This window comes from Colias philodice, chromosome 12, assembly GCF_061535455.1.
Source record: "Colias philodice isolate Cphi_HAF_F1 chromosome 12, ilColPhil1 Martin Lab GWU primary, whole genome shotgun sequence".
Taxonomy (NCBI): domain Eukaryota; kingdom Metazoa; phylum Arthropoda; class Insecta; order Lepidoptera; family Pieridae; genus Colias; species Colias philodice.
The window spans coordinates 9,129,896-9,155,671 of NC_143097.1; the positions used below are offsets into that span (position 1 = coordinate 9,129,896).

Genomic DNA, 25,776 nt, shown 5'->3' on the forward strand with positions numbered 1-25,776 from the left:
CACTTGCCAAAACATGGATATCCGTGTGTTTAACTAAACTTTTCTAACGCAAATAATTTGTTGTGAGAAACAATGAATGATTTGTAATGTTTCTGTACATTTTGATTTCATTTAAAATGTCTGCGTCGGATTTAATAATTCAATTTTGCTGGTTCATTGGACTAGTGATTTAAGTAATTTATGAATACACAGAAGTTTGTTTTGTTTTCAGAGATGGTAGTCGAGTCACATGGTAGGTACTTTTTCAATAGCTATAAAATATAAATCATTACATCGTGTTTTATAGTTTATGCATGCTCTTTAACAATAGTTACTTGTGACGTATTATTATAAAATTGTATCTCCTAATTGCTAATAACGTACAACCCACTTACCTTATATTGTAGTATTGAATTTCACAGGCCTTTCAACAGCCACAAGTGACAACCCATAAAGAACAGTCTGAAGACAGAAGAGTTGAAGAAAGTTCTCCATAAATTTGTCTTTTTCCGCTTTGCTGCTGATGCGTTGCACATTGTCAACAGCAAAGTGAAAAGGTCTCCTTTATGAGAACTTACTCCGGTTGCGAAGATGGACCAACGTAGTACAGTCTACAGATCAAGATTTCTCAAGATTGCAGCTAATCAATTTCTTCCTTTATAAATATGCACAGTGTATTTTATTTAATTAATTAACTAGTTAATATTGTATTTTTTCTTAATATATTTCGTAACTGCGTTGAGGATCAGCTCAACGTGTTATTTCCTTCCTCTTTAATTTTATATTCCTTCGTTTAAAGTTTTTACTCGTGTCGGAAGTGCACATGAATGTATATCTTATAATGAATCGCAAAATGTGTTGGTAAGCGCATAACTCGAGAACGGCTGAACCGATTTCGATAATTCTTTTTTTATTACTTATATTTCTTGAAGTACGAGGATGGTTTTTATGTAGAGAAAACGTAAATATGTACCACGGGCGAAGCCGGGGCGGACCGCTAGTTTTTAATAAACATAATATCTGTTTTATGTAATTTTATCTCGTCGTTACAAGTTCAAACCTTCAAAACATTACTGCTTTTCATGCTAAAACTCAACAGTCTACGCAGTACGCCCTACGTTATTCAGTTGGTAAGTATTTTTCTTTATTTATTTGCATATCAATACCATTCATATCTAAGGATATTTAATACTGTGATTGTTGTGAGAAATAACGATCGTACAGTACCTACTTAGCCTTTAGGTACTTCATTTTTTATGTAAGGATAATGTTTCATTTATTGCAGGATTTATAAAAACAGTCAGACTTTTTTTTTTTAAAGAAAGTAAGTATTTTCGAAGATGTGGGTACTTTCATAGGTATAAAAAAGGAACACCTGTAAATACCTAACTAGAGCAGTAAATACATTGATATACCGCATCAATGGCTCCCGTTAGTTATTGCCTCGTGAATTCCACCCACATCGTTACTTTGTATTAAATAAACACACGTGCAAAGAATAAATTAAAAATTGGCAACAATTGCTGGATGTGGGAACACACCACGTCTCTGTTTAATTTGTTTATTTTATGCAGTAAAACCACAGAATTATCCCTGGAAGTTTTAAGAAGATTAAGGTAGGTACCGTAACCGTAAGATAATTTTTGTTGTTTCACCCGTGAGCATGGGCGTAGCCACGGTGGGGCAGGGTGGGGCGCTTGCCCCACCCTGGCTCCGACCTGGAAGGTACCTAATCAAATTTAAAAAACTAAATTATCAAGGTACTAACTATTTACTTAATATTTGTAAGAAATTCATACTCAAAAGTCGTCAGTCGACATAAAAAAATGCGATCAAAACAAAAAGCTGGTACGATTTATCTTATGCGTACACAAACGCAATCTTTATCTACGATTTCTCGGAGACTATCTACTTTAGGGTAAAAATTATTATGACTTTTTTTGTAGAGAATTAAATTTCGCATCTTTTTCACATTGTAAACTTTTTTGTAAAACTTACCGTTTACGATTTATGGCCTATTTATTGAACCGGTTTATCGTTTTTGGCTAGTAACTGTTAAAATATTTGATTAATCAATAAAATGCATATCTATTCATTTTTTAAGAGCACTTTATTTTCTACACTCTACAGCTGCATTTGTTTGATTTTTTTTTCTAATGCCCGTACTTCTCGAGTTATTGAACGTTTAATGTTGGACTACTGGGCGTTTAATCGAAAATTTCAAGGTATGCATAGTATATTATAATGGTGCAAATTCAACAAACTAAAAAAAATATGTGCTGTAGTGCTTAAAAATTTATCTAAGGTAAGTAGTTTATTTCGGCCGCCCGCGGCATTTCTACATTAAACGTTCTATACTCAAAAAATATGGGTAATGGGCATTCAGTTTTACGAAAAAGTTTACAAGGTAGAAAAGATGCGAAATTTTATTCTCTACAAAAAAGGTTACACTAATAACTTTTGCCCCAAAGTGGGTAGTTTTTGAGATATTGGCCAAAAACTTTTTAAACTTTTATATTTCATGGTAAAAAAAGAAATTAATAAATCAAATCTAAACTGTATAATAAAAATGTTGTGTGGTTTTATGAAACCACGGTAAAAGTGAAACTGTTCGAACGGTTCCGAACACTGCTTTGTGTAGCGCATGTCGCGTGACGATCGGCTGCCGAGTAGGTATACCTACTCGGCAGCCGCGATACACGCGACATGCGCTACACAGACCAAAAAGTTTGAGACGATGTAATAAAAGTTTCACTTTAAAAAGTAGCCCCAAACATATTATGTTTATGGTTCTGAACCACCAAAAGGAAAAAAGTGGAACCCTTATTCTTCACTTTGTTGTCCGTCTGCCTGTCAACACCTTTTTTTATCAGGAACGCGTGGATGTATTGCTTAAAACATTATCGAATACTCAAATCTAATGAAAAATCCAACTACTAGGCAAAGCAATCAGCTACAGGGTACTTCCCGTGAAACCAGAATCTGTTTTAAGTAACTTCTTATAGCGCATATAAAGAAAAAATTTGCGAAAAGCATAAATTTAAAGCAACAACAAAAAAAAGTATAGAACCCTCGGTGCGTGAGTTCGATTCGCACTTGGCCGGTTTTTTGGTTGTGTCTACTACTACATCCATGTAGTATCTAGAAGACACAACTATTAACTTATTTCTTGATACAACGGCCCTTCTGACCATTTTGTATGAAATAAAATCCGCGAGTTGAACTTGCGCACCGATGGTTGCGTTTAAGCCTGTTTATATGTTGTTACAGAAAATTTATACTTTTCACAATTATTTATTTATTTAATTATTCTTGTAACTGTCATATAAGATGTTGCTTCTTACCAAATTTCAAGATTCTGTGTTCACGGAAAGTACCCTGTAGGTTATGATTCCCTTGCAAAAGTCGCAATTTGCGAAAATTTACAGCATAAACGGCTGTATCTTTTGATTGCGTTGGTTTATGAGTTTGATTTTTTCACAGCTTCAAGGGACGGTAGACATTAGTATTTAATATTCATTTCAGCATCATATATCTACGCGTTCCTGAGAAAAAAGGTCTTGAAAGATAAACAGACAGACAGACGGACAACTAAGTGATCCTATAAGGGTTCCGTTTTTCCTTTTGAGGTTTGGAACCCTAAAATTTAACCGGGATAAGACCTCGGGTACTGTTTCTAGTTACATATTATTTTATATGATTGCCCCACCCTGAGCCCATGGCTAGCTACGCCCATGCCCGTGAGATGTCCACTGCTGGACAAAGGCCTTCCTTAAAGATTTCCAGTACGAGCGGTCGAAGAAATAGTAATTATATATTAAATTTATTTACAAATGTAATATATGTACCTTGTAAGAATAGGTATGTAACAAAAGGTTTATATAGAAATATATGGGAAAGGGAACCGAATAAACATGTTATTTTTCAGCAGGTCAACAACCTAATTTTAAGACTTGGTCACACACATAAACACTAGCAATACTGGTTGTGTAGATGCAAATAAACAGAACAGAGGAAACGGAAAATACTACTTACACATTATTATTAAGAGCGTGTTTGAAAGCTTGTGAATGTTGAAATACTTCCTGTGAAATTCTCTGTTCCGTTTCTTTACAAATAGTTTCGATTAAATATAGTACCTATATTATGTTATCTTTTTGCGAGTTTTGTACCCAACAGAGAGCAAAGTCAAGACAAATGTTGTTTGCTAAAGCTTTGTACCTTGCAAAAATTATGTTTTTGGCGTCCTTTTTACAATAGTCGCTAGAAAAAAAAGTCATTACAGATACTTGCGGCCAATTTTTTACAAGCAACCTGTCGTTAATCCATTGCATATTATGTGATTGGTAAAAATATACATATATCTAGGTAGGTCTACGTCTGCAATCGAAGCAATAGTGAGTAGTGATATTATGTCTAGTTTCAAACTACCCCCCAAATGTTTAGTAACTTAATCCTCCCTCGTATAAAAATTCTTACACTTAACAAACGTATGATTCAATTCCCATTTCCACATATTCCGTATATTACCTATATTATGTATATTCCATAGCGCCGGAATCGGTACGTCATCACCTTATCGAACGCACGACTTGCGAACATAAAATCGACCACTTGTCTTAAATTAGCAAGCGTATTGTAAATCAGACGGTTCGGGCCAGCATTACGCCATTCAATACTGAACATATTTCAATGAGAAATACTTCGCTTCGCTTTTAAGTAGCTTAGTAATGAAAACTGATCTTACTTACTTACCCAGATATTTGAAAACGTCGTTCAGAAGCCGCATCTAAGTATAATCAACAGCAGTAAACAAAAAAAAAAGCGAATGATTTCTCGATTCGTTAAAAATAATTAACACTTTTTACTTTGAACTAAAACTGAGTTTTTATAAATTGTTATACCCTGTACGTTAGGTTACATTTGTGGGCGGTGTCTATCATCGATAACTACACTGTGAGACGCAAGCTCAGTTGCACATCAGTTGCCTGCTATTTATATAGCAATAAAGCAATAAAATGAATCATAATTCTACAAAGAAATAAAATAATGCATCCAGAAATTGACCTAGCTTCAGTATCAGGTGAGAAATTGTCTGTTATTTTTTCCTTCCCTCACACATGCGCTTAGACTCCGCCCCTTCTCGTAGCAGCGAAAGCTGATTGGTTGAACGTTGATGACACTTTCATCAGTTATTTGATATTTCTACCAAGTATTGCCTGCATTTTATTTTATAAATGCGTTAAAAACTAAATATATTTAAAAATAATCTGGCTCTATCTAATAGCCGAATAAGTTGTTCTTTTTTAAAATAGGTTTTTTTTTCTATTTACGAATTGCAATAGAATAATCATTAATGCTAGATATAGTTAATGATTATTCTATTGCAATTCGTAAATGCAATTCGCTACAAATGCATTTTTTTTTCTCGGCAAGAAGATATAAATAAGATTATTAGGATAATTCCCTTCACCAAAATGAATTTGAGTCTGGCAACAAAGTCATAGAAATTTGGCGCCACGCCTCCAAACGGTTCTGCGTGCCCAAAGCAATGACGCAATACGCGCTAATTTATTAAACTGGCAAAGATTTATAACTCCTAAGTCTCAATTTTATAAGCAATTGTTTTGAGTAAAATATAATCCTTCCTACGTAAGGCCATAATTTTCGCACAGCTCTAACTGCCAAAACAATATTAAAATGTAAATAAAATATAGCTTTCAATACGTATTTTTATTTTTGCTTGTATATACAACACAAATACATTTTATGGGTGATATTTATGATATTTATCGAATATTAATGTTCATCCAAATGTGAATATACTCTTCTTAATTTTTCCCGCTTATTTTTATTGGCGTGACGTTTTTCTTGCTTCCAGGGCTTGCTGACCATTTTATCAGTTGTCTGCGCTCCAGAAATCCTGAAAAAATATATACATTTCATATGCAATTTTCAATTCTGCACCTGGCAACAATAAACGATAACAGACTACACTCTACTTTATTGCACTATAAGTCACTCTAACTGAGTGAGGAATGCTAATTCCATGATATGAATCATCAATTCAGATGCCTTTGAACATTCCTTCATGAAATAATTGTTTACAAACATTGAATTCATATCAAACGGCACATTTTATTTCGAAATTAAATGATTATCCAACAGCTTATATACCATTTTAAAACACCTTGTATTTCATTAAATAGAGTGTAATGCCTACATAATACCACAGAATGTGCACATAATAATCCTCGAGATGAAAGAGACAGCGTTAAATATTATCAATTATATTTAAGGGGAACCTAAATAAACTTTTGAAATGGTCACCCTGGACCGGAGCCAAGCGTTAATTCATAAAATTTAACTAGTTTACGAGGAGACGGAGGGTTAACGATCGTGAAAATTGCTCAAAAGTATATTTGTGCGCAATAATTTGTCCAGTTCTAGAAATGTCCACAGTTCCAGTACATTCCAGAATTACTGTACTCACCGTCGGTTTAAGCGCACTTTTTGATGTATAATACTTAAATTATGCTCCTTTTTTATTGACTAATAAACAAAATAATGATAAAGGCAACTTTTATCTCCGTATAATCTTTATATCTGTATAAATATTCATAGTTACATTTTCCAATTTTTGCTCACTAATCTTTGGTAAGTACGCTTCATACTTTCATTATTCACGAAAAATTTGAATCAGTTCTTTTTATCAACATTAGTAAAAATACTTTTTGAAAAATCTTATTTTTGTTGGAAACATGGAACATCAATTAAAAGCTTTTACAGCGCATAATATAAATCCTATCACCGTTTAATGTATTTTCTATTTTATTTTTCAGTCTACGCAAAATTCATCTTCATTCTCAAGGTTTAGGAACAGATTGCATTTATAACTAAGGTTAAAGGGAAATTTTCCGTTACCATCAAAAACTCATTTAATCCGGTAACCGAATTCTTCAGATCTCTATTTGTTTAGATATAGTTGAAGCTTACTAAAGCGTAAACTCTAACGCATTTAGATTGAAAAACACTAACCACGTGTTTTTAAAATAAACAACTTTAAGACTCACATATTCTTTTGATACTTGCACATCTTTCAAACATACATTATTCTCAATGTTGTTTCGCGAGAGAAATGCGTCCATTTCGGAAAATTTGGAAACGTTTTAAATATATTTATTGCTTGTGTATCTCGTTACAAATTGCGTATAAATAAGTTGAAAGAATTGGGTTTATGAGATTAGACTACAGTTGTTTTACTAGATCTCCTCTTTAAAAGCTGTTTAGTTTTTACCGAACAAGTGATATGCAAATGATTTATATTTAATATGAAAAGTGTTTCTTACAGAAGATTAGTGGAATAAATAAAGTTTATGTAAACGCAATACCATTTCTTGGCGGACGTACTATAATGTATATATACGTTGTAAATTATGAAGACAACTCTACTCCTTTTGAGGCATTCGATTCTATTTCAGTACCTATTAGCTTTACGTCATCGGCGAAGTTTTCAGAGCATCATTCTGTTTTCTGTTATTAGTTGAAAATAATTTGCTCTAGCAATATTATATTGAATCCTAACTGTTTTAAATGAGAAATATCGACCAATAAACATTTAAAATATATTTAATAAATTTAAGTCTCAATTATTCACAGCTACAGTTATACCCGGCGCGGCGAATGATGATCCCTATGACAGTTCGTCTTAGTGATTGCTCGTATGAGGGGTCGTGTCGATATTTTACTACATATTTTATAGGCAAAGGCGTGGTTTGCATTCAGCCACGTCGGTAAACATGTTTTTACAAATATTATAAAATGAATTATTTAACTAAAATTTTTAACGTCCATTATGTTGTTGTTGTATTAATTTAAGTTTTTTAGCATAGATTAAGTAGGTACCTAAGTAAAACGTAAGTTTTCCAAAACATAAAAATGTGCCCATTTTCACGTAATTTTTATACCGTTTAACACAGTGTATATTATTTTATCATGAAAATGGAATCCCCCATTTAATTTGTCTAAAAAATTATCATAGGTAAGTAAATTAACGCGAACGGTAATTAATTAATTAATTATGCTGCGATCTTCTGTTCCATTCAATAGTGAATGAACTAAAGCTTAAGCATGGAAAAAATGTGAACTCGTTTCCATTATCGATAGAAGTTAGAAATTTGTTTATCGATACTTTCCGCACAAGTCGATAAATGCCAACGATGTAAGTTTTGAAGGCGTAAACGTAAAGTCAGCTTGATATAATTTCTCGTAAATGTTAAGAATTGTTATAATTCCAACGGAATATCATTGTTATGGCATGAAGATGAAGCTACGTAAAAAATAATAAATGCCATTTTTAGACGCCTCCAATACGTTTCTAATTTAATGGTGACGCCATTACAAGTTTGTCTCTTGAGAATAACTGTCAGTGTCATAGGAATCATCATTCGCCGCGCCGGGTATAGAAATAATTAAACATTTTTAATAACTTACCCCAAAATAGGTTTTCCTTTAACATGCGCTCCACTTTTTTGCATCGCGAAGAATGCGTTGTCAATTTCAGTCGATTTGTTCAACCAACCCTGTATATTATTTAAAAAAATTAATTAATTGAAAATTAAATATGAAATAATTCAATGGTCACATATATAAGTTACCGCGATTTGAATTGAATTAAATTGAATTAAATTTGTCCGTTTAAAGTGGGTTAAAATCGAGTCTAAATGAATCGGTTACATACAAACGTGAAGCTAATAAAAATGTGTAAAAATTGATTAGATCAGACAGTTTACTTTCAAATATATGGAATCTTTCCCATGAAAACATTATTTGTTTAGCCAATAAGGACATAGAAATAACCGAGTAATTTTCACTCGATAAAATTAACGCGAAATAAGACGAAAAATCTATCAAAATTAAAATTTTGTAACCGAGTTAACACTAAATGCAATGCACCTGGAATCAATGTGTTTCATTTATTTTCACCTCTTCGACAGAATAGGTAAGTAGCTCGTATTTATACCTAGAATTACACACACACACACACACATGGTGGAAAGACGCGGGTTCGAATCCCGCCTAGTGATAGATTTTTTCAATACTTTAATAAAAAAAATATATTTATAAAGCATTAGAATGCCATAAAACCAAAATATCAAATTCAATCTTTGAATCTTGCCAAAGAAGTTTCACTTCTGACACGTGTGCTCGGCACGCTCTTCTATACTAATATTATAAAGAGGAAAGGTTTGTAATTATGTATGCATGTATGGTTTTCACGCATAAACTACTGGACCGATTTTGATGAAATTTGGCACAGACAATCTTTAGACCCTGAGAAAGAACATAAGTTACCTTTTATTGCGAAATATGTACCACGGGCGAAGCCGGGGCGGACCGCTAGTTTTTTAATATTTTTTTTCTTCAACTACCCACCTCAATCAAAATCTCTCCTACGCACATACATACGGTAGCCTGGAAGAGATCGCTACCTAGCGATAAGGCCGCCGTTAGTACATGCCTTTCTATATTTTATGCTCTTTCTGTATTTGTATTTTCTCATGTGTGAGCAATACAATTTGTATGTTTTTAGTATTAATTTATATGCTTTTTATGTGATTAATTTTTCTTTTATGTGTACACTATCTTCCCAAATTTGCAACTGTAAACTGTATGCTTGATACTGTTTGCTTGGAAGAAATTGCTATTTAGCAATAAAGCCGCCAATTGCTTCTGATATCCTGGTATTGTAAAATTAAACTAAAGCGTAAAATAAATAAAAAAAAGACGGGTTGCACTCCGGGAGTGCCAGCAGAAGTGAAAACTTGATTATTAACGTTCAGCATGTTTGATATTTTGGAATGGTATCCGTCTAACGCATGGAATATAAGGGCTAAAAAAAAATCCGTCTTACGCTTTTTCGATCAGGCCACGTGTCCTGACGCGAGTTTAAGATTTTATACCCAACGCCGCTAAAGAAGTTTTCACTTCAATAAATAGATACCCACCTCAACAGCCCTAGCCTCCCTTGGGGTGGGTTTCCTCGTCTCATTCTTCTTATCTTCTATCAATATTTCAACAGACGCAGGTTGAAAGCCCGGTGGTAACTGTTCCCAGTGTAATCTACCACTTGCCGCATCTTTTAGTAATAATCTAGCTGATCTAGATTGGTCTGGCTGACCGGCTGCTGTCATGAAGCCTCTGTTGACTGGAGAAGAAACATTTAAAATATTGAAGAAAATTAAAAAAAATTGTTCAGAAAAAATAAAGTACACTTTTGTTACATATTTTTCGTCATCCATACTTAATATTATTAATGCGAAAGTAACTCTGTCTGTCTGTCTGTTACTCAATCACGCCTAAACTACTGAACCAATTTTCATGAAATTTGGTATGGAGATATTTTGATACCCGAGAAAGGATAGGCTACTTTTTATCCCGGGAAAATGACGCAATCCCGGAAATCACACGGGAACGGGAACTATGCGGGTTTTTCTTTGACTGCGCGGGCGAAGCCGCGGGCGGAAACCTAGTTCTAAATAATAAGGGATTTACGCTTTGGAGATTGATGATAGTATAATGTATATAATATGTATATGTGCCTCCTGAGTAAGGTTGGAGTTATTGGTTGGCTTATTGTGAAAATTGAGAAACTGTCTAGCTATCAAATAAAATGAAATAATTTTATTATTGATCAAATTATAAAAACCAAAAAATTCATTATATTATGTATATATGTTTAAATTTGAATTCTTCAGTAAATAAATTAGAACGATATTTTATTTATTAGATTATCTCCCCAACATTATCAAATATCTAGTTCAGTAGTAAAAAAAAAACTCACAAGCATGAGCAGTCAGAATCATCTTATATTCAAGATCGGTAGACTCATTTTCTGGCAAGAGCAGTCCATATTTCTCTTCAAACGTGTGTTTACTGACCAATTGGCAGAGACGCGCCATTGCTGCGTCGTGAGCTCGCATCTATAAGAAAATAATTGGTTATAATTAAAAAAAAAAAAAATTATATTAACATTTTTTGGAAAATTATTGAAGTGAAACTTCTTTATCGGGGTTGTAAAAAAATTTAGTGTAACATTTTTTCGTTGCGCGTGACATTTTTCCGTTACGCGCTATCTTTTTCTTATCCCTACCACGCGTGATTCGACGTATTTCTGTAAAGATGCATATAGTAAATTATTTTTTGAAAAAAAAGGTCATAAAGAAGTTTCACTTCTTACGTGTGTACACTAGTACACGCACACATTATTTTTATAAATGGAAGCATCTTATGAAAAAATAGCATAGATATTTTAACACAAATACATAAAAGCAAGGGCCATAGCTGGTATCATAACAATAGTAATAGGTACTCAAAAAAGATATTAAAAGACAATATTACTGGCAGAATTGTACAAACTACAAACCAAAATTACCATTAAATAAAAATTAAATTGAAGAAAATATTAAAAAATAACACTTATCGTTTGACATATTACTTTAAATTAACATTAAATCATTACATTTTAAAGGTCTTGAAAAAAACTCACAAAAGCATCATCAAAAGCCCTTTAAAATATGTATTGTCCTATACAAACCTGGTCAATCGGCAACACAGCTGTGAGCAATAGATCAGGAGCCACTGCATACGCTGGCAACACTAAGCCAGGACAGTCTAGTAACTCTATATCATTGTCGAGGATTAGTGACTGTATGTGCCTTGTGTGTCCTGGCATTGAACTCACACTAACCTGAAATAAAAATATAAAGTTATCTCCAGCCTTATGTATTTTCATTTATAACAGAAAAATCCCTAATGTAATTGGAAAAAGTAGAAGTTCAGTTATATTGAAAACTTTGGTAAGTTACTAAACAAAAGGCTATTACAATAACATAAAGATACAAAAATCATTGTTTTATAAACTAAAATAATCTATACTAATATTATAATACTGAAGAGTTTGTTTGTTCGTTTGAACGCGCTAATCTCAGGAACTACTGTTCCAATTTGAAAAATTTCAGTATATAGATATAGATAGCCCACTTATTGAGGAAGGCTTTAAGTATAGGCTTTAGGCTATAAGCTATATTATATCATTACGCTATGACAGAAGCCAACAGGAGCGGAGCCACGCCAGTGAAAACGCGAAGAGCAGCTAGTAAAAATATAAGTGCTTAAAGGGAACTTATTAAACATGCAAATATAATAAACATGTAAAAATACTCACTTTTTTAGTCTGCATTAACACATTGACAGTACTAGATTTCCCCACATTAGGGTAACCAATCATGCCCACAGTCAATCTAGGAGGATTCTTCAATTTATCCACTTTCATAGCCTTCAGAACCTCCACTAATTTATCCCTTCCAAATATTTCATGTGAATTACAAACATTAGTAACATTTGTTTCAATATCTTCACTAATACTTTCTACTTTATCAATTTTTTCTAATTCTTTCACTTCAAAAGGCTCTATAGGTTTCCCTAATCTCAGATTTTCCATAACTTTATCTAACGCTATTTGAATTGCGTCTAATTTATTAGCTGTGCTTGTAACGGCTTCATTTATAACTCCTAAATGTTTTTTGAATGTTTCTATGTCATCTTCTGTTTCTTTTATTTCATCCGGTTTTGTTTCTTCGTCAGAAATATCTTCTTCATCATCAGAAATAGATTCTGTGCCAGAGTCTGGTTTTTCTATTTTTTCCTCCTCTGAAATTTTCCTCTCTTTTGTAGTCTTTGCAGCTGAGAAAAATATTATTGATATGTTCTGAAAAAGAAAACAAAATTATGCTGCACAGTTTTTTTTATAGTTTTTTTTAATAGGAAATATTTAGTACTAATTGGATTTAAAAAACGTTGAAGATAAGTACAAATTTTAGTGACCAAGGTTTAATTTTTATTAGCATTAAAAAAATGTAGAAGGTAAATATGTTGAGTACCTCTTTTGTGAAATATTCAGCCCAGCATTTTCGAACATATTCTGTAGTCAAATCCGCTTTGTTTAATAAAAGAATAATCTTGCACTTTTGTTCAGTTGCATACTTTTCTAGATCTAAACATCTGTAAAATTAAGGAAAATGAAAATTATCAACCCTATTGTTTTTTTTTGTAAGTTAGAGTAAGTTAAATTATTAAGTGAATTACTACTTTTACTGTATGTATTTGTACTTGTATGTCTTGTATTGTGAGATATGAATAAATTTTTCAACACAACATTACTTTTGAAATATGTACTGACTGTGGATAACCAAATTTCCGCTATTGTGTACAATCTCTAAAATTGCAATTTATCTTTAAAATTGCAATCTATCTTTAAAATTGCAATCTATCTTTAAAATTGCAATCTATCTTTAAAATTGGAATTTATCTTGCAATACCTGAATAACAATGGGTTCCTAGCATCCAACAGAAGCAGTACCACATCAGACTTCTCGAGTGTCCTCCACAATTGCTTCCACAACTCAATATTCCGTTCATACGGTGTAACGGCCGCTCCGAGCGAAGCTTGCAATTCATTGAGGTGACGCCTCCAGTCCAGGAACGAGTCCTTCTCCCTGCTTATTTGTTCCTCTGCTGTGATACCTGGGCGCCATGGTGGTCTAAAATGCATAGAACATAAGTAAAAGAAATATATTTATAATGTAGAAATTTTCAATTTCAAAATCTTTAAAAGTAAGTTTCAAGTATATTTATAACATTTTGTATACAAATTCTTTTCCGCCCCATTAGTCTAAAACTTAATAAATTATATTCCAAAACCTTCTTTGACAATCACTCTATCTTTTAAAAGAAACAGATGCAGACGGCAGAAAGCAACTTTGTTTTTTACTACGATGCTCTAGAATCTGTTAATTTTGTTTTCTTTCTTTCGACTCGTAGATAAAACCTATCATTGAATCAATATGTTTTATAATCAAATATATTATGTGAATGAACAAACCTTCTTGGAACTGTTAATGGCTCATCAAAGTCGGGTTGTGAGGTCTGCAGTTCCACAGCACTTGGAGCGGACTTGACGTATTTCACATTAAGCTTCTCTGCGATAAATTCTCGATTTGCTAATTCCGCTGTAGACAAAAATTCTTGTAGAGATGATTCCGCTGTGACTGATTGCAAGTTGAGTCTCCCCCATTCGTATCCATCATTAACTTCTGTTGTGTGCAGCTAAAAATACAATATTATAATCAATAATGTGTTTTTGGAAGAAACTTAATAACTTTTAAGCGTATTATTACATACCATAGTATTATCTTCTACATGACGTCGATGTCGATTTTTAGCAAATCTATCTTTGATTAAGGAACGTCCAAGAGTATCTTTATTTTTCTTCCCCATTTTGGAATGTTTGTGCGTATTCTTCTTTCTTTTTTAATGAAATTAAGGTTATTTCGTTTACAAATAAACGTGCAAAAATTGACAGGCGCAAATTTACTATGACACGTGACAAATGACATTTCCATATTATGACAAGAATGACGTTTTGGGTTCTTTTTTAGGAAGTCCGAAGTCTTGTTTATTTGAAATGAAATGTGAATAATCTTTGTGATAAAGCCACGATAAAGCTATGTGATAAAGCCGAATTAAATATGTCTATAATAGTTCAAAGCTCGCCATTTTTTAAATTTCTTTCGGAGTTACACGTTCCTAATATGATATTCGCTATTCAACTCGTGACTCGACCATAGGACTCGACGAAACATTTGAGTCTAGAGTTTCCACTTGGTTTCCACACGAACCGCTATTCACATATTTGTATTTTATAACGTCTGGAAAACTGGTATTAAAACATGAATATGCGATTCTCATGGCGAATATCATTGTGCATTGTTTACATGTTGGTTTACACAAAAGTGTTCGTTATTCTAACTATATTATGTAACATTTTTTGAAACTAATAAAGAAATTTTTCATTTTTCATTTTTCATTCGCCTATCGCGATTGTATAAATGCACTATCAACGTTTTTTCATGAGTTCCCGCTAGTAGAATTTATGAAAATTTATGTTATGACCACAGTTGTGACTTATTTTTTAATTTAAAACTCGACACTGGCAAATAGTTTAGCCTTATTGCCATGATAAACGAAAAAAAAAAAATTGTTTGACATTGACAGTTAAACTATTGATGTTTCGAATTTCTCTCAGAATTCAGAAATTCCACTTTTAGTCATGGATTTTTGTTATTAGATGTAGGAAAATAATTTAATTTTTATTCCTAGTTATTTTGCAGCGTCGAAATATATAAAAAGCTTTACATTTTACTTTTAAGTTTAAGTGATAATGTCCGGTTATTATGACTATCACCGATGGGAACCCTTGGCCGAATTTAACTTCAATATCGGCGATCAATTCGAAAATCCTGAAGAATCTGACGAAGAAAATAATTACGTTTATTGTCTTTGTAGTAGAGTATTTATAAGGTATTACATATCATAGTTAATAGATATATAAACATAATCGATATTTTCAACAATGTATTTTTTTGGTTAGATTTTACTAAACAATAATTACCCTTTTTAAACATAAATATTCCATAAATCTCTTCTACTTGTGACGTACTCGGTGGCGAGAGTCACTTCCATACAACCATTATTTGAGAAAGAGGCTCATTTTATTTAAAAAATTAAGTAAATTATTAGTGATATTTTTAGTAACTACTTTTAAAAATTATTCAGGGATGGAATAAAAACATATTATGTTGAAAACGAATATGGGAGTGAAAGCGATGCAGATTTTATTCAGGGATCCCAATCACAGGAGTGTGAAGATCAATCTCATGTGCATTTCTCGCTAGATACATCTTACAAAGTTAAATGTGATGTAAGTCATTCTTTGAAATAATTTGATTGCATAGATATGCATAAAATTTTCGCCAATTTTATCAATACTTAATAAATTAAAAATAACAATACTGACCAAAGCTTTATAAAGGTTTAAATTGTGCCTTCCCTTTCTATATTGGTGTAAGTGTTTATATAAACAGATGTTTATATATCTAGATAGATAACTATGATTCTATAACCATAGAAATTATACATTAAAGTACTAAAACAGTTTTGGAAATTTATTATACCTATTCAACTACAATATTATGCATGTTGTTATTGAGCTCAATCTTTTGTGTCTTTAATTAAACCAATAATTGCAGAAAGATGAAAACGCCAGCTGCTATTGCAGTGCATCCCACACGGATAACTACTGTTCAACCGATGAACATGACCCAGCTCAAATACATAGCTTTCACACAAACACTATTCAGCCTAGTGACAGTGGGGCCGACCTCACTTATCAAGACTACCACTCTGTCTACACATCAAATGACAGAATGGAAAAAATGGACGAAGATACTCCCGTACAAACAAACAATATTCAAGAAGATTATCTATCTGAAGATACTTGGGAAAAGTTCTGGGCTGTGAATGGGGAGAGAATCATCTGGGCTTCTTGGATACACAAATATAGTGACTATATCAACCCAGCATATTTAAATGATGGTGAATTGGCGGTTGATGAAAATAACATGATGAAACAAAATTCAGCAGAGCCAATAAGTACAGATGTTACTGATTCCAATCAGAAAACAGACAATGTGAGAGAGAGGAAATTTTCATATGATTCTAAAGTTAATCCATATAAAAGGGGATCAAAGAATGACGATTTAAGTGACAAAAACAATAAAAATAACACAAACAATGATAAGCAAGATGGTGATGATGCATGGTTGTCTATAAGTAGTAGAAGGCGATCTTGTTCTGAACATGACAGAATTGTCAGCCCTAGAACAGTAGAAGGAACAGATTCTTTGACTAATGTGACAAAGATTACCATTTCCAGCTGTGATGTTACATCAAGCCATGTAACATCAGAGTCATCACCCACAGATGATTATAGTGTCACATCATCAACATCTGAGGATCAGTTTAATGATCAAACTAGAATAGCTAATGTGGAGGAAAATAATGAACAGGCACCAGCAGAAGAAATGGACACAGAACAATATTGGCAATTCTTATGGAAGAAGCATTTTGGTGAAATTTACGCATTGCATTATGCAAACTATACTGAATGTCACAATGCTAATAAAATTGAAGAGAAATACGAGAACGGAGAATTGGCTGTGGATAAGAAAACAGAAGATGTAAAGACATTAGATGTCGAATGTGAAAACAGTGAAGGGAATTCACAGGAATTGCCATCAGTTATTGAAGTTAGAACTCAAATGGATCAAGTAAATTTGGAGGATAAAGTGAAAAAGCCAAGGAAACGGAACAAGAAATCAAATCGCATTGTTCACTCTGTTGGGGCCTTATTGCAGAATCTGTTGCAAGAACACAAAGATGATACAAGTGGATCGATAGATAGTGAAGTTTGTAAAGCTGATGTACCTGATACAATGAATGCAGAAAATGATAGAGAAGAAACTGGACATGATGCACAAAAAAGTCAAGAGGACGAAGATACATGTGATAAAAAAGCTGAGAAATCTAAAAGGTTAGTAATACTTTTACAAGTTTTATGGCATTCAAAAGCTTTATAAATATAAATAATAGAAAAAATTCGATCACGAGGCGGGACTCGAACCCGCATCCTTTTGCGCCATTCCGGGGCGGATGCCTGCCCAAATCAGCCACTCGTGACCCGCCAGAACAATCAAATTTATTATATTCTTTCAGTTTTATGTGTCTAAGGGACACACCGCGCGCCATCTATTGAGATGATTAACAACCATTTCAACCAATATGAAGCACTTTTCAGTGAATACAATATTGTAACGATGGTACACGACCTTTTTTGTTGAATTTATATTTTTGGTTTTATGGCATTCAAATGCTTTATAAAAGGATAAAGACGAAAGAAGAACGCGAAAGGATGCGGGTTCGAGTCCCGCCTCGTGATCGAATTTTTTCTATTCTTTATAAATTTATACTTTTACAAGTATTAATAAATAAATGCATTTTACAATAATTTAAATAAATTTTTAACTAAAATGTAGTGTGATGTATTAATATTATTTTATTACAGATACAATAATCGTCAAATACATTCTGTTGGTGCGTTGCTACAAAATCTAGTAAATGAAAACGAAAAATATGAAGATAGTAATCCAGTTGATGGTGATAATAACCAAAATGATAACTCAAAAGGTGATAAAACTATAAGTTCAGGAAATATTACAAGAAGTGTAAGTGAATCAAATAATCAGCGTAGTAAAAAAAATAGTTACAATAATTCTTATTATGATGATGGTGATGATGAACCACCAGAGGAAAAACCTGTTACACTAAAAAGAAGGTAAATATTAATTTTACAATCTATGTACTTATTTTATTGATTCTTAGGACTGATAAATAATTATTTGAAAGAATAAGTTTAACATTAATATTGGTCTGGACCTGGAAATATTAATATTAAGTATTAAATTATTTATAAATCAACAACAAAAATAAAACAATATATATGTAACTAGCGGTCCACCCCGGCTTCGCCCGTGGTACCTACATGTTTAAACTATCCTATCTCTCGAGTTGGATCGAACTGCACATGGTGTGCGAATTTTATTATAATCGGTTAAGTGGTTTAGGAGTCCATTGAGGACAAACATTGTGACACGAGATTTATATATATTAAGATGTATAAAAAATGAAAACTTAATTATTAGTAGAACATACCTTATATACCTTCTTGTTAGAAGACATAAATTTGTTCATTAAATGTTCACATAAATTTTAGGGGTTTTTTACCCAATTCAATTAATGTTTTGTTGCAGTCACGAAGTCGATTTAGAAGAACTAACAGCGGATAAGATAAATTCTACCTTTCAAACGATGGGATTCAGTTTTGACTCCGATCAAATGCCTCACGGTGAGCTTGTGTTTCGACGACGATTGAGGAAACTGCGATTACCACGGTATAAGAAGACACCGAAGAAAATATATTTTGACGATGATGGGAATCCATATAGTTCAGACCAGGTACTATTTATTATTGCTTTAATAAGCGAACGATTTTAGATTTTTTGTGCGCTTGTTTTAAGCAGTTACATGCAGAAAATGTCAAGTTTATTGACCTGAAGACAATAAATGTTATGCCTAAGTAATGTTATGTATAAAATGATTTATTAAAGTTTCAGGACAGAGGTCAAGATTTACAAACAGAAGACGAAGGTCCCGAAATTAAATTGGATACTGACAAAGAAAAAGATTGTAATAATATTGATGTTAGTAAAGATATAGCTTTAAAAGATATGTCTAATATTGGTACAAAAGATGAAATAACTAAAGTTAAAAGTGAAGAAATAAACATTGTTATAAATGAAGAGAATTTAAATGAAGTAAATGAAAATGATAAGCAAGAGTTAGATGGTGATAAGGAAGGCAGTGATATTATGGAAACAAACAGTGAGTTTCTATATAAAATATTTAATAGTAGAAGAAATTCGATTGCTGAGATTTCTTGGGTAGCCAAGAATCTAGGCGTTGCTCTGGTTTGGCAGAATAACGTGGGTTCGAATCCCGCTTTTTGTCCAAATTTTTTCTATTCATTAAAAAATTGTCAAAATATATTTTTATCAATAAATTTATCTATTATCTATCCCTTTACATAAATAATTCTTGAGAAATACACAGCATCCGTAAAAAATATTTTGGTCTTTTCAAATGCTTGCTAATTTTGGTTATATTTTTATATTGGCCTTCAAATGTGTTACAAAATGCTTTATTATTGTGATTTTTTTTTTCAAATCAACTATTATTCAGATCAAACGAAACGCCGTAAACGTCAAAAGCGTCACTCGAAGCATGATGTAGAAGAGTGTAATGCAGCTCATATACCGGAGGAGCTGAGAGGTGATCCTAAAATGATGAAATATTGGAAAAAACGGCACTCACTGTTCCATAGGTAAGCATATTTTATAGTATACTAGGTTTCCGCCCGCGCAGTGAAAGAAAAACCCGCATAGTTCCCGTCCCCGTGGGATTTCCGGGATAAAACCTATCCTATGTCCCGGGGTAAAAAGTAGCCTATGTCCTTTCTTGGGTATCAAAATATCTCTATACCCAATTTCATGCAAATTGGTTCAGTAGTTAAGGCGTGATTGAGTAACAGACAGACAGACAGAGTCGCATTTATAATATTAGTATGGGTTTATGTTATACTGTACAGTGTACATATATTTGTGGGTAATAACTAATAATTTTCGAATTTATAAATGTTCTGTGATTTTTCTTATTTGTCAGTTAAATATGTGAGAACAAGCTTTAATATAGTGAATAATTCACTATTGTGAAGTCTTTATAGCATTACATTGTTATAAAATTTCTGTTAAACTATTAATAAATCTACTTTCTTGTTTTCGTTGACAACAAACACTTGTGCGATTGCATTCGAAATTGACAAATTGAAAAAGATTAAAAAATCAAACAAGGCGAAATTTATCATTTATAAAGTGTTTCAATGCTTTAAAACTAACTATTTGAAATTGTTTTAGATTCGACGAAGGAATAAAACTAGATCGCGAAAGTTGGTTCAGTGTGACCCCAGAGAATGTAGCTTGGCACATTGCGAATAAATACTCGTATGATGTAGTTTTGGATGCGTTTTGCGGTGCCGGGGGAAATACTATACAATTTGCTCACACTTGTCATAAAGGTATGCAATTTTTTTAAGTATAAACTAGCGACCCGCCTGCGTCTTTGCCCGCTTTTTCTAAACCCAATTAATGATAATATACTAAAACCTTCGAGAATTACCTAGTTACTCTATCTTTAAGAAAACCGCATCAAAATCAGTTGCGTAGGTAGTTTTAAAAATTTAAGCATAAGGTTATAGCCTATATGGACAGAGAAGAGATTTTTTTATACTATGTAGTGATTTATATTATCATCCTATCTTTTGCTGGTCGAAATATAAAAAATCGTAATTCAATTAGTTTTTATTTTCGGATGATCATGGATATCTTTGTTGGAAAATTGAGCTAACTTTCCCTAACAATATTATTTTAAAATTAATTTGAATTAAATTTTTGCACAGATTATACAAGTATTTTATCTAAGATTTTTTTACAGTTATTGCCATAGACATAGATCCATTGAAAATAGAAATGGCCAAACACAATGCTGAGGTTTACGGCGTCGCAGATAAAATAGAATTTATTGTTGGCGATTTCTTTGAAATGGCGCCAAATTTGAACGCGGATATGGTTTTTCTGAGCCCACCTTGGGGAGGTCCTAATTATTCTGATGTAAGTTTTTTATTTAACGAAAATATTCTAATTACGCTACTTAATTAAATTATGAAAACATATTATTAAAAAATTAGTATTTGTTCACCATTAGAGGCCAACACTTTATTAAGAAATTGTAAAAGTTTTTGTGTTAATATGATCATTTTTTACAAATTTTAAAGGATGATCTATCCATCCCGAGGATACTGCGAGCAGCAAACATTACGTAAATTTATGTAATTTTAATTTCTTTACAGAATTCGGAATATGATATAGAAACTATGTTGATACCAAAGCCGGCTTCCGAACTTATGCGAATTGCGCGGGAAATTAACTCCAATGTCACTTTGTATCTACCGAGGAACTCAAAAACTGATCAGGTAAATATTATAAATAGTTTTTTTTTAATTCTAATTCAAATATCTGCATTAAGTTGTGAGATGATGTATTGCAAATCACAATGTAAGATAGATAAATGGTATAATAAGTAATAACTGTAATATTTAGACAATATTATTATAGCAAACACTTTAAAAATCTAATTCTGTGGATAATATTCCACATATATTATAGTACTAGCGGTCCGCCCCGGCTTCGCCCGTGGTACATATTTACGTTTTCTCTACGTAAAAACCATCCTCGTACTTCAAGGAATATAATAAAAAAAGAATTATCGAAATCGGTTCAGCCGTTCTCGAGTTATGCGCTTACCAACACATTTTGCGATTCATTTTTATATATAAGATTATTAATATACATTTTCTTTTTAGATTCTCGCAATAGCTCAAGAAGCAGGTGGTACCGTGGAAATAGAACAAAGTTTTCTCGACAGAAGATTTGTTGCTATCACAGCATACTTTTATTAAAAAAATATATACAACATCTATAAATGTAATACAGAATTATAAATTACTTATGACATGTATGTGAAGATTTATTGAGAGGGCATTTAAAATGGCATGTTATTAGTAACCAAGTAGAAACATTATTTTCTGACCAATTCAATTATAGTGAAGAAATAGTAAGTGGAAATGAGATATAAAAGTGGTATATTATGGATGTTTATCTTATATTCATTAAGCAGAGGAATTAGAAAAATAGATGTGTTATAGATAGAATAAAAGAGTTTGTCAAGATGTCCTTTGGTTAGAAAGAGAGATAAAATTGTGGTACTTTTTAATATATAATGCGGGTAGAAAAAAAGGTAATTTCGTCAGAACTCAGAAGAGAAAGATAGGTTATTACCAAGAAGCTTATATCTAATACACTGGAGATTTCAGATTTACACCAACTTGCCAAGTTAGGTGTGAAAGAGATAAAAAAACATACAGGCGTCATTCAACGTCATATTTTCTTGTTACAAGTTAATGGTCATAGTGCAATCTCCAGTGTATTAGATATAAGCTTCTTGGTTATTACAATATTCTATCTCTTTCTAACTTCAGAATACTAATTTGTTACTATGCTACGGTCGCGAACCAAGAAGTATTTAGTACATTAACTCCGTATATGCTATCTTTGTTGCATCCGCGTAAATAATGGTTCCTGTTCGCAGCAAACATTATTTTTACACAAGAGCGACAGAGATAGGTTATACCAAGTCAATGTACGAAATTCTTTGTGGTTTGCAACCGTAGTACATACGTTTTCTACTCTATCTATAACACCTCTATAATTAGGAGTCATGTGTGTATCAATGATAATAATAGATTTTAATTCTTCAATTACGTTGTTACCTCTCTGTGTTGTAACTTGTAAGTAGCTTTAACATTCTGCACTTTCAAGATATCTTAATGTTGTGTGCTTCAATTTGATAAAAGCATGTTTTTACCATGTTTGCAAAAAAAAACGGGTGACATTTTTTACTATTGATCACCAATAAATCATTCAAAACTAAAATGCAAGGAATTCATACACATTACTGCATTATGTGTTTGATAATTACTGTTCTTGACAGTATATATGATACAGTATTGATTTACAGGTAAATTAGCTTGGAGAAATTTTTGCATATGTAGTGGTGTGTATATTACTCAGATCTTAGAGCGCGTTTCCACTATATCGTTCTGGCCCATACAAAAATGTTTCGATATCCTAACATTACTATTTAATTTTATACTTATTCCTAGCAACACTTTTGTTTTCAATAAAAACAAGTTTTTATTTGAAAGAAAATGGTTTTGACTTTATAAAAAAAAATATATCATTCAATTTTACGTCCTTGAGCAAACGACAAGGCGACTACCGTGAAACAATAAAATATCGTGTCCATAATAATTTGTTTCATAATTAATATTTGACCATAATAATTACGAAACAAAACAAATAAATAAATCGTCACTTGATAGTGGAAAGTGGAAACACGCACAAAACCAGAATAAACCAGTTTACGCTGTCCGCAGGTGCCACGTGCAGTCGTTTGGTAGCGTTAGAACATAAAGCACATTTCATTCAAAAATTATAATTATTATGTACGTAGTTTAATTGATAAATTTTGTATTTGTTGATTGTTGTTATTATTTGTTATTATTGTTATAATATTTGTTGAAGTGAATTACATGTCCCGCAGCCGGAGGCCCCAAATGAAAACTCAGATGTTCTTAAAAACTACATTTAATAGCTAAAGGGTCGATCAACTTTTAATGGTCCGACGGTACACGCATCATGTCCCTGAACGATAATTAATAAACATGAAATCATAAAGAGTTAAATTGGTTTTAATTATATTCTTTTTAATATTTTCTAACATTATTGTAAACAAAATTTTAATTGTTTTATTAATTTGTGCGTAGTTTCATGGTTGTCCAGAGACTAAATGCAATTTTCCAGTACTATCACATTTGTCCCCAAGCTACAATGCATTAACAAACTTCGCATCACGAACACATACTATCACGACCATAAATACCAAATACACTTCTTGTTTCAGTTAATGATTATTGACATAAAAACATACAAATAATTTTTTTTTATTGGATATAATACGATTTTCAGGCATTTTACTTTTGTCCCCATAAATCATCTACATGGCACAGGTCTCACAGACAACCGTAATTTAGTTATGAAAACAAAACACAGATGGCGCGGTAGATTCCTAAACAACAAGCTAAACACAATAATTAACTGTCGGGCTCAAACGCCATTTTGATTTGTATAAAATCACGGCAACAGTCGTCCGAGCAACGTTGGTGAGTGTGGGGTGGCTTTATTGTCAGTCCGTCAGACAACTGTGATTAAAACATAAGTACTTGATGCATTGTTATCAATTATACTACACGAGATGCGCTTTCGTCTATAATTTAGTGTGAGCTGAGATTAATATATAAAATAACAATAGTATTTGCTTGGCGGGTCAAAATTTTAAAAATGTCCCGCAGACAACCAGTCACTTGGCCAACAAAAGTGGTTGTACCATGGACAATTTGGTTGTCCCTAGGACAATAATTATATAAAACTTATACTTTAACAGTTAAATAGTTCATGTTTTGTTTATTACTCGGCTGTTTCGGGAACACATTTTTATTACGCAATTTTATGTCTAGTTTAATTGTAATTTTAACATTTCAAAAATCAAGACGACTAAGATGTCCCCATATGAAAATCACATTATACTTCATTCATTCAGTTATATCGAGAATCAGTTCATTTAAATTTAGTAAAATCAATAATACGATACGTAACAAGCTCGCCATAATAGTTTTTTTGTAAAAAATATCACTATTTCCGCTTTACTGAAACTTTTTTATATATGAAACATTGATTGGTTGTTCAAAAGACATCATTCGTTTCAATTTTAATAAAAATATTTCGTATTTTGGGTGTAAATAGAACAAATATCAAAATATTATTTATTATTTAATATTAGAAGAATATATTTTAATTCTGAAGGGAATTTAACATTTAAAAAAGTACTATTGTGTAAGTTGTCCAAAGGACATTATTTCCCGTGAATAGATCGGTTCGTGAAGTTAAATCCACAAATGTATGTAATCAACATCACTGCTGCCTATATAATCTTAATCTACGAAGAATTATCTTCTAAATGAAATAGTAAAATGCTGAAAATTAAGTTTAAAAAAAAAATACGAGAAAATTTAGATCGGGACCTTTAAAAATTGATTGACCCTAAAATGAGACTTTTACACCCATGTCTGCACGATGCAGACCGGAGTTAAAGAATGAATTTATACAGTTTAATAATTATAAAGACGTAAGCTTGGATGCTAACTAAGGGAAATCGCATCCACATTCTATTCCCGTGCGAACGGCGTATTCAGCAGTTTTGTATGAAGGCAGGGCCATAACTAGTGTTTAATTTGTGTGTAAGTGTTGTAACTTTATATTGTTAATTCAATATGGCTCCAGTGTTAAAACATGGTCGAGGCAAGCCTTTGACTTCTCAAACTAAAGAATTAAACTTTAAATGTCGTTTCTTTTTCAGGTTAGTAAATTTTTCATTTTAGTAACATTGTTAATGTAAAAGTTATATGTATGTTAAATGAGCAAATATTCAAATAAAGTCTCATCTTTTTCAGAGGAGAAACACATATAGTTTAATTTAAAATCCCTTATATAT

The 25,776-nt window shown here is 32.3% G+C and overlaps 3 protein-coding genes and 1 long non-coding RNA gene across 5 annotated transcripts in view; 2 read left to right on the forward strand and 2 right to left on the reverse strand.

Annotated features, from left to right (window-relative positions):
* The window catches only part of Hpr1 (THO complex 1-like protein Hpr1), a 45,301-nt gene that overhangs the window by 18,034 nt on the left and 1,491 nt on the right, over nt 1-25,776 (forward strand). Inside the window, exon 11 of the transcript XR_016316406.1 lies at nt 22,791-23,170. The gene's annotated coding sequence lies outside the window, so the exon portion shown is untranslated. The remainder of the gene's footprint in view (nt 1-22,790; nt 23,171-25,776) is intronic.
* Ns3 (nucleostemin 3) lies at nt 5,698-14,415 on the reverse strand. Its single transcript, XM_089701722.1, has 10 exons — nt 14,221-14,415; nt 13,922-14,145; nt 13,359-13,580; nt 12,921-13,041; nt 12,206-12,748; nt 11,576-11,728; nt 10,823-10,961; nt 9,987-10,186; nt 8,473-8,561; nt 5,698-5,902 (listed from the first exon to the last, which is right to left on the reverse strand). The coding sequence occupies exons 1-10, from the start codon at nt 14,314-14,316 to the stop codon at nt 5,779-5,781; spliced, it is 1,911 nt and encodes a 636-aa protein (XP_089557848.1). The 5' UTR covers nt 14,317-14,415; the 3' UTR covers nt 5,698-5,778.
* Nucleotides 15,131-22,411, forward strand: Tgs1 (Trimethylguanosine synthase 1). Of its 2 annotated transcripts, none has more exons than XM_089701787.1 (11): nt 15,131-15,399; nt 15,655-15,799; nt 16,128-17,470; nt 18,002-18,271; nt 18,747-18,951; nt 19,110-19,377; nt 19,735-19,876; nt 20,466-20,626; nt 21,043-21,218; nt 21,458-21,580; nt 21,971-22,411. In XM_089701787.1, exons 1-11 carry the CDS (start codon nt 15,260-15,262, stop codon nt 22,064-22,066), a joined length of 3,069 nt encoding a protein of 1,022 aa, XP_089557913.1. In that variant the 5' UTR covers nt 15,131-15,259; the 3' UTR covers nt 22,067-22,411. The 2 variants fall into 2 exon arrangements, with proteins under 2 accessions (XP_089557913.1, XP_089557912.1); XM_089701786.1 differs by having other exon boundaries at nt 19,104-19,377; nt 21,971-22,409.
* LOC149484215 (uncharacterized) lies at nt 22,066-22,878 on the reverse strand. Its single transcript, XR_016316436.1, has 2 exons — nt 22,783-22,878; nt 22,066-22,604 (listed from the first exon to the last, which is right to left on the reverse strand). It is a non-coding gene; the product is annotated as an uncharacterized LOC149484215 (long non-coding RNA).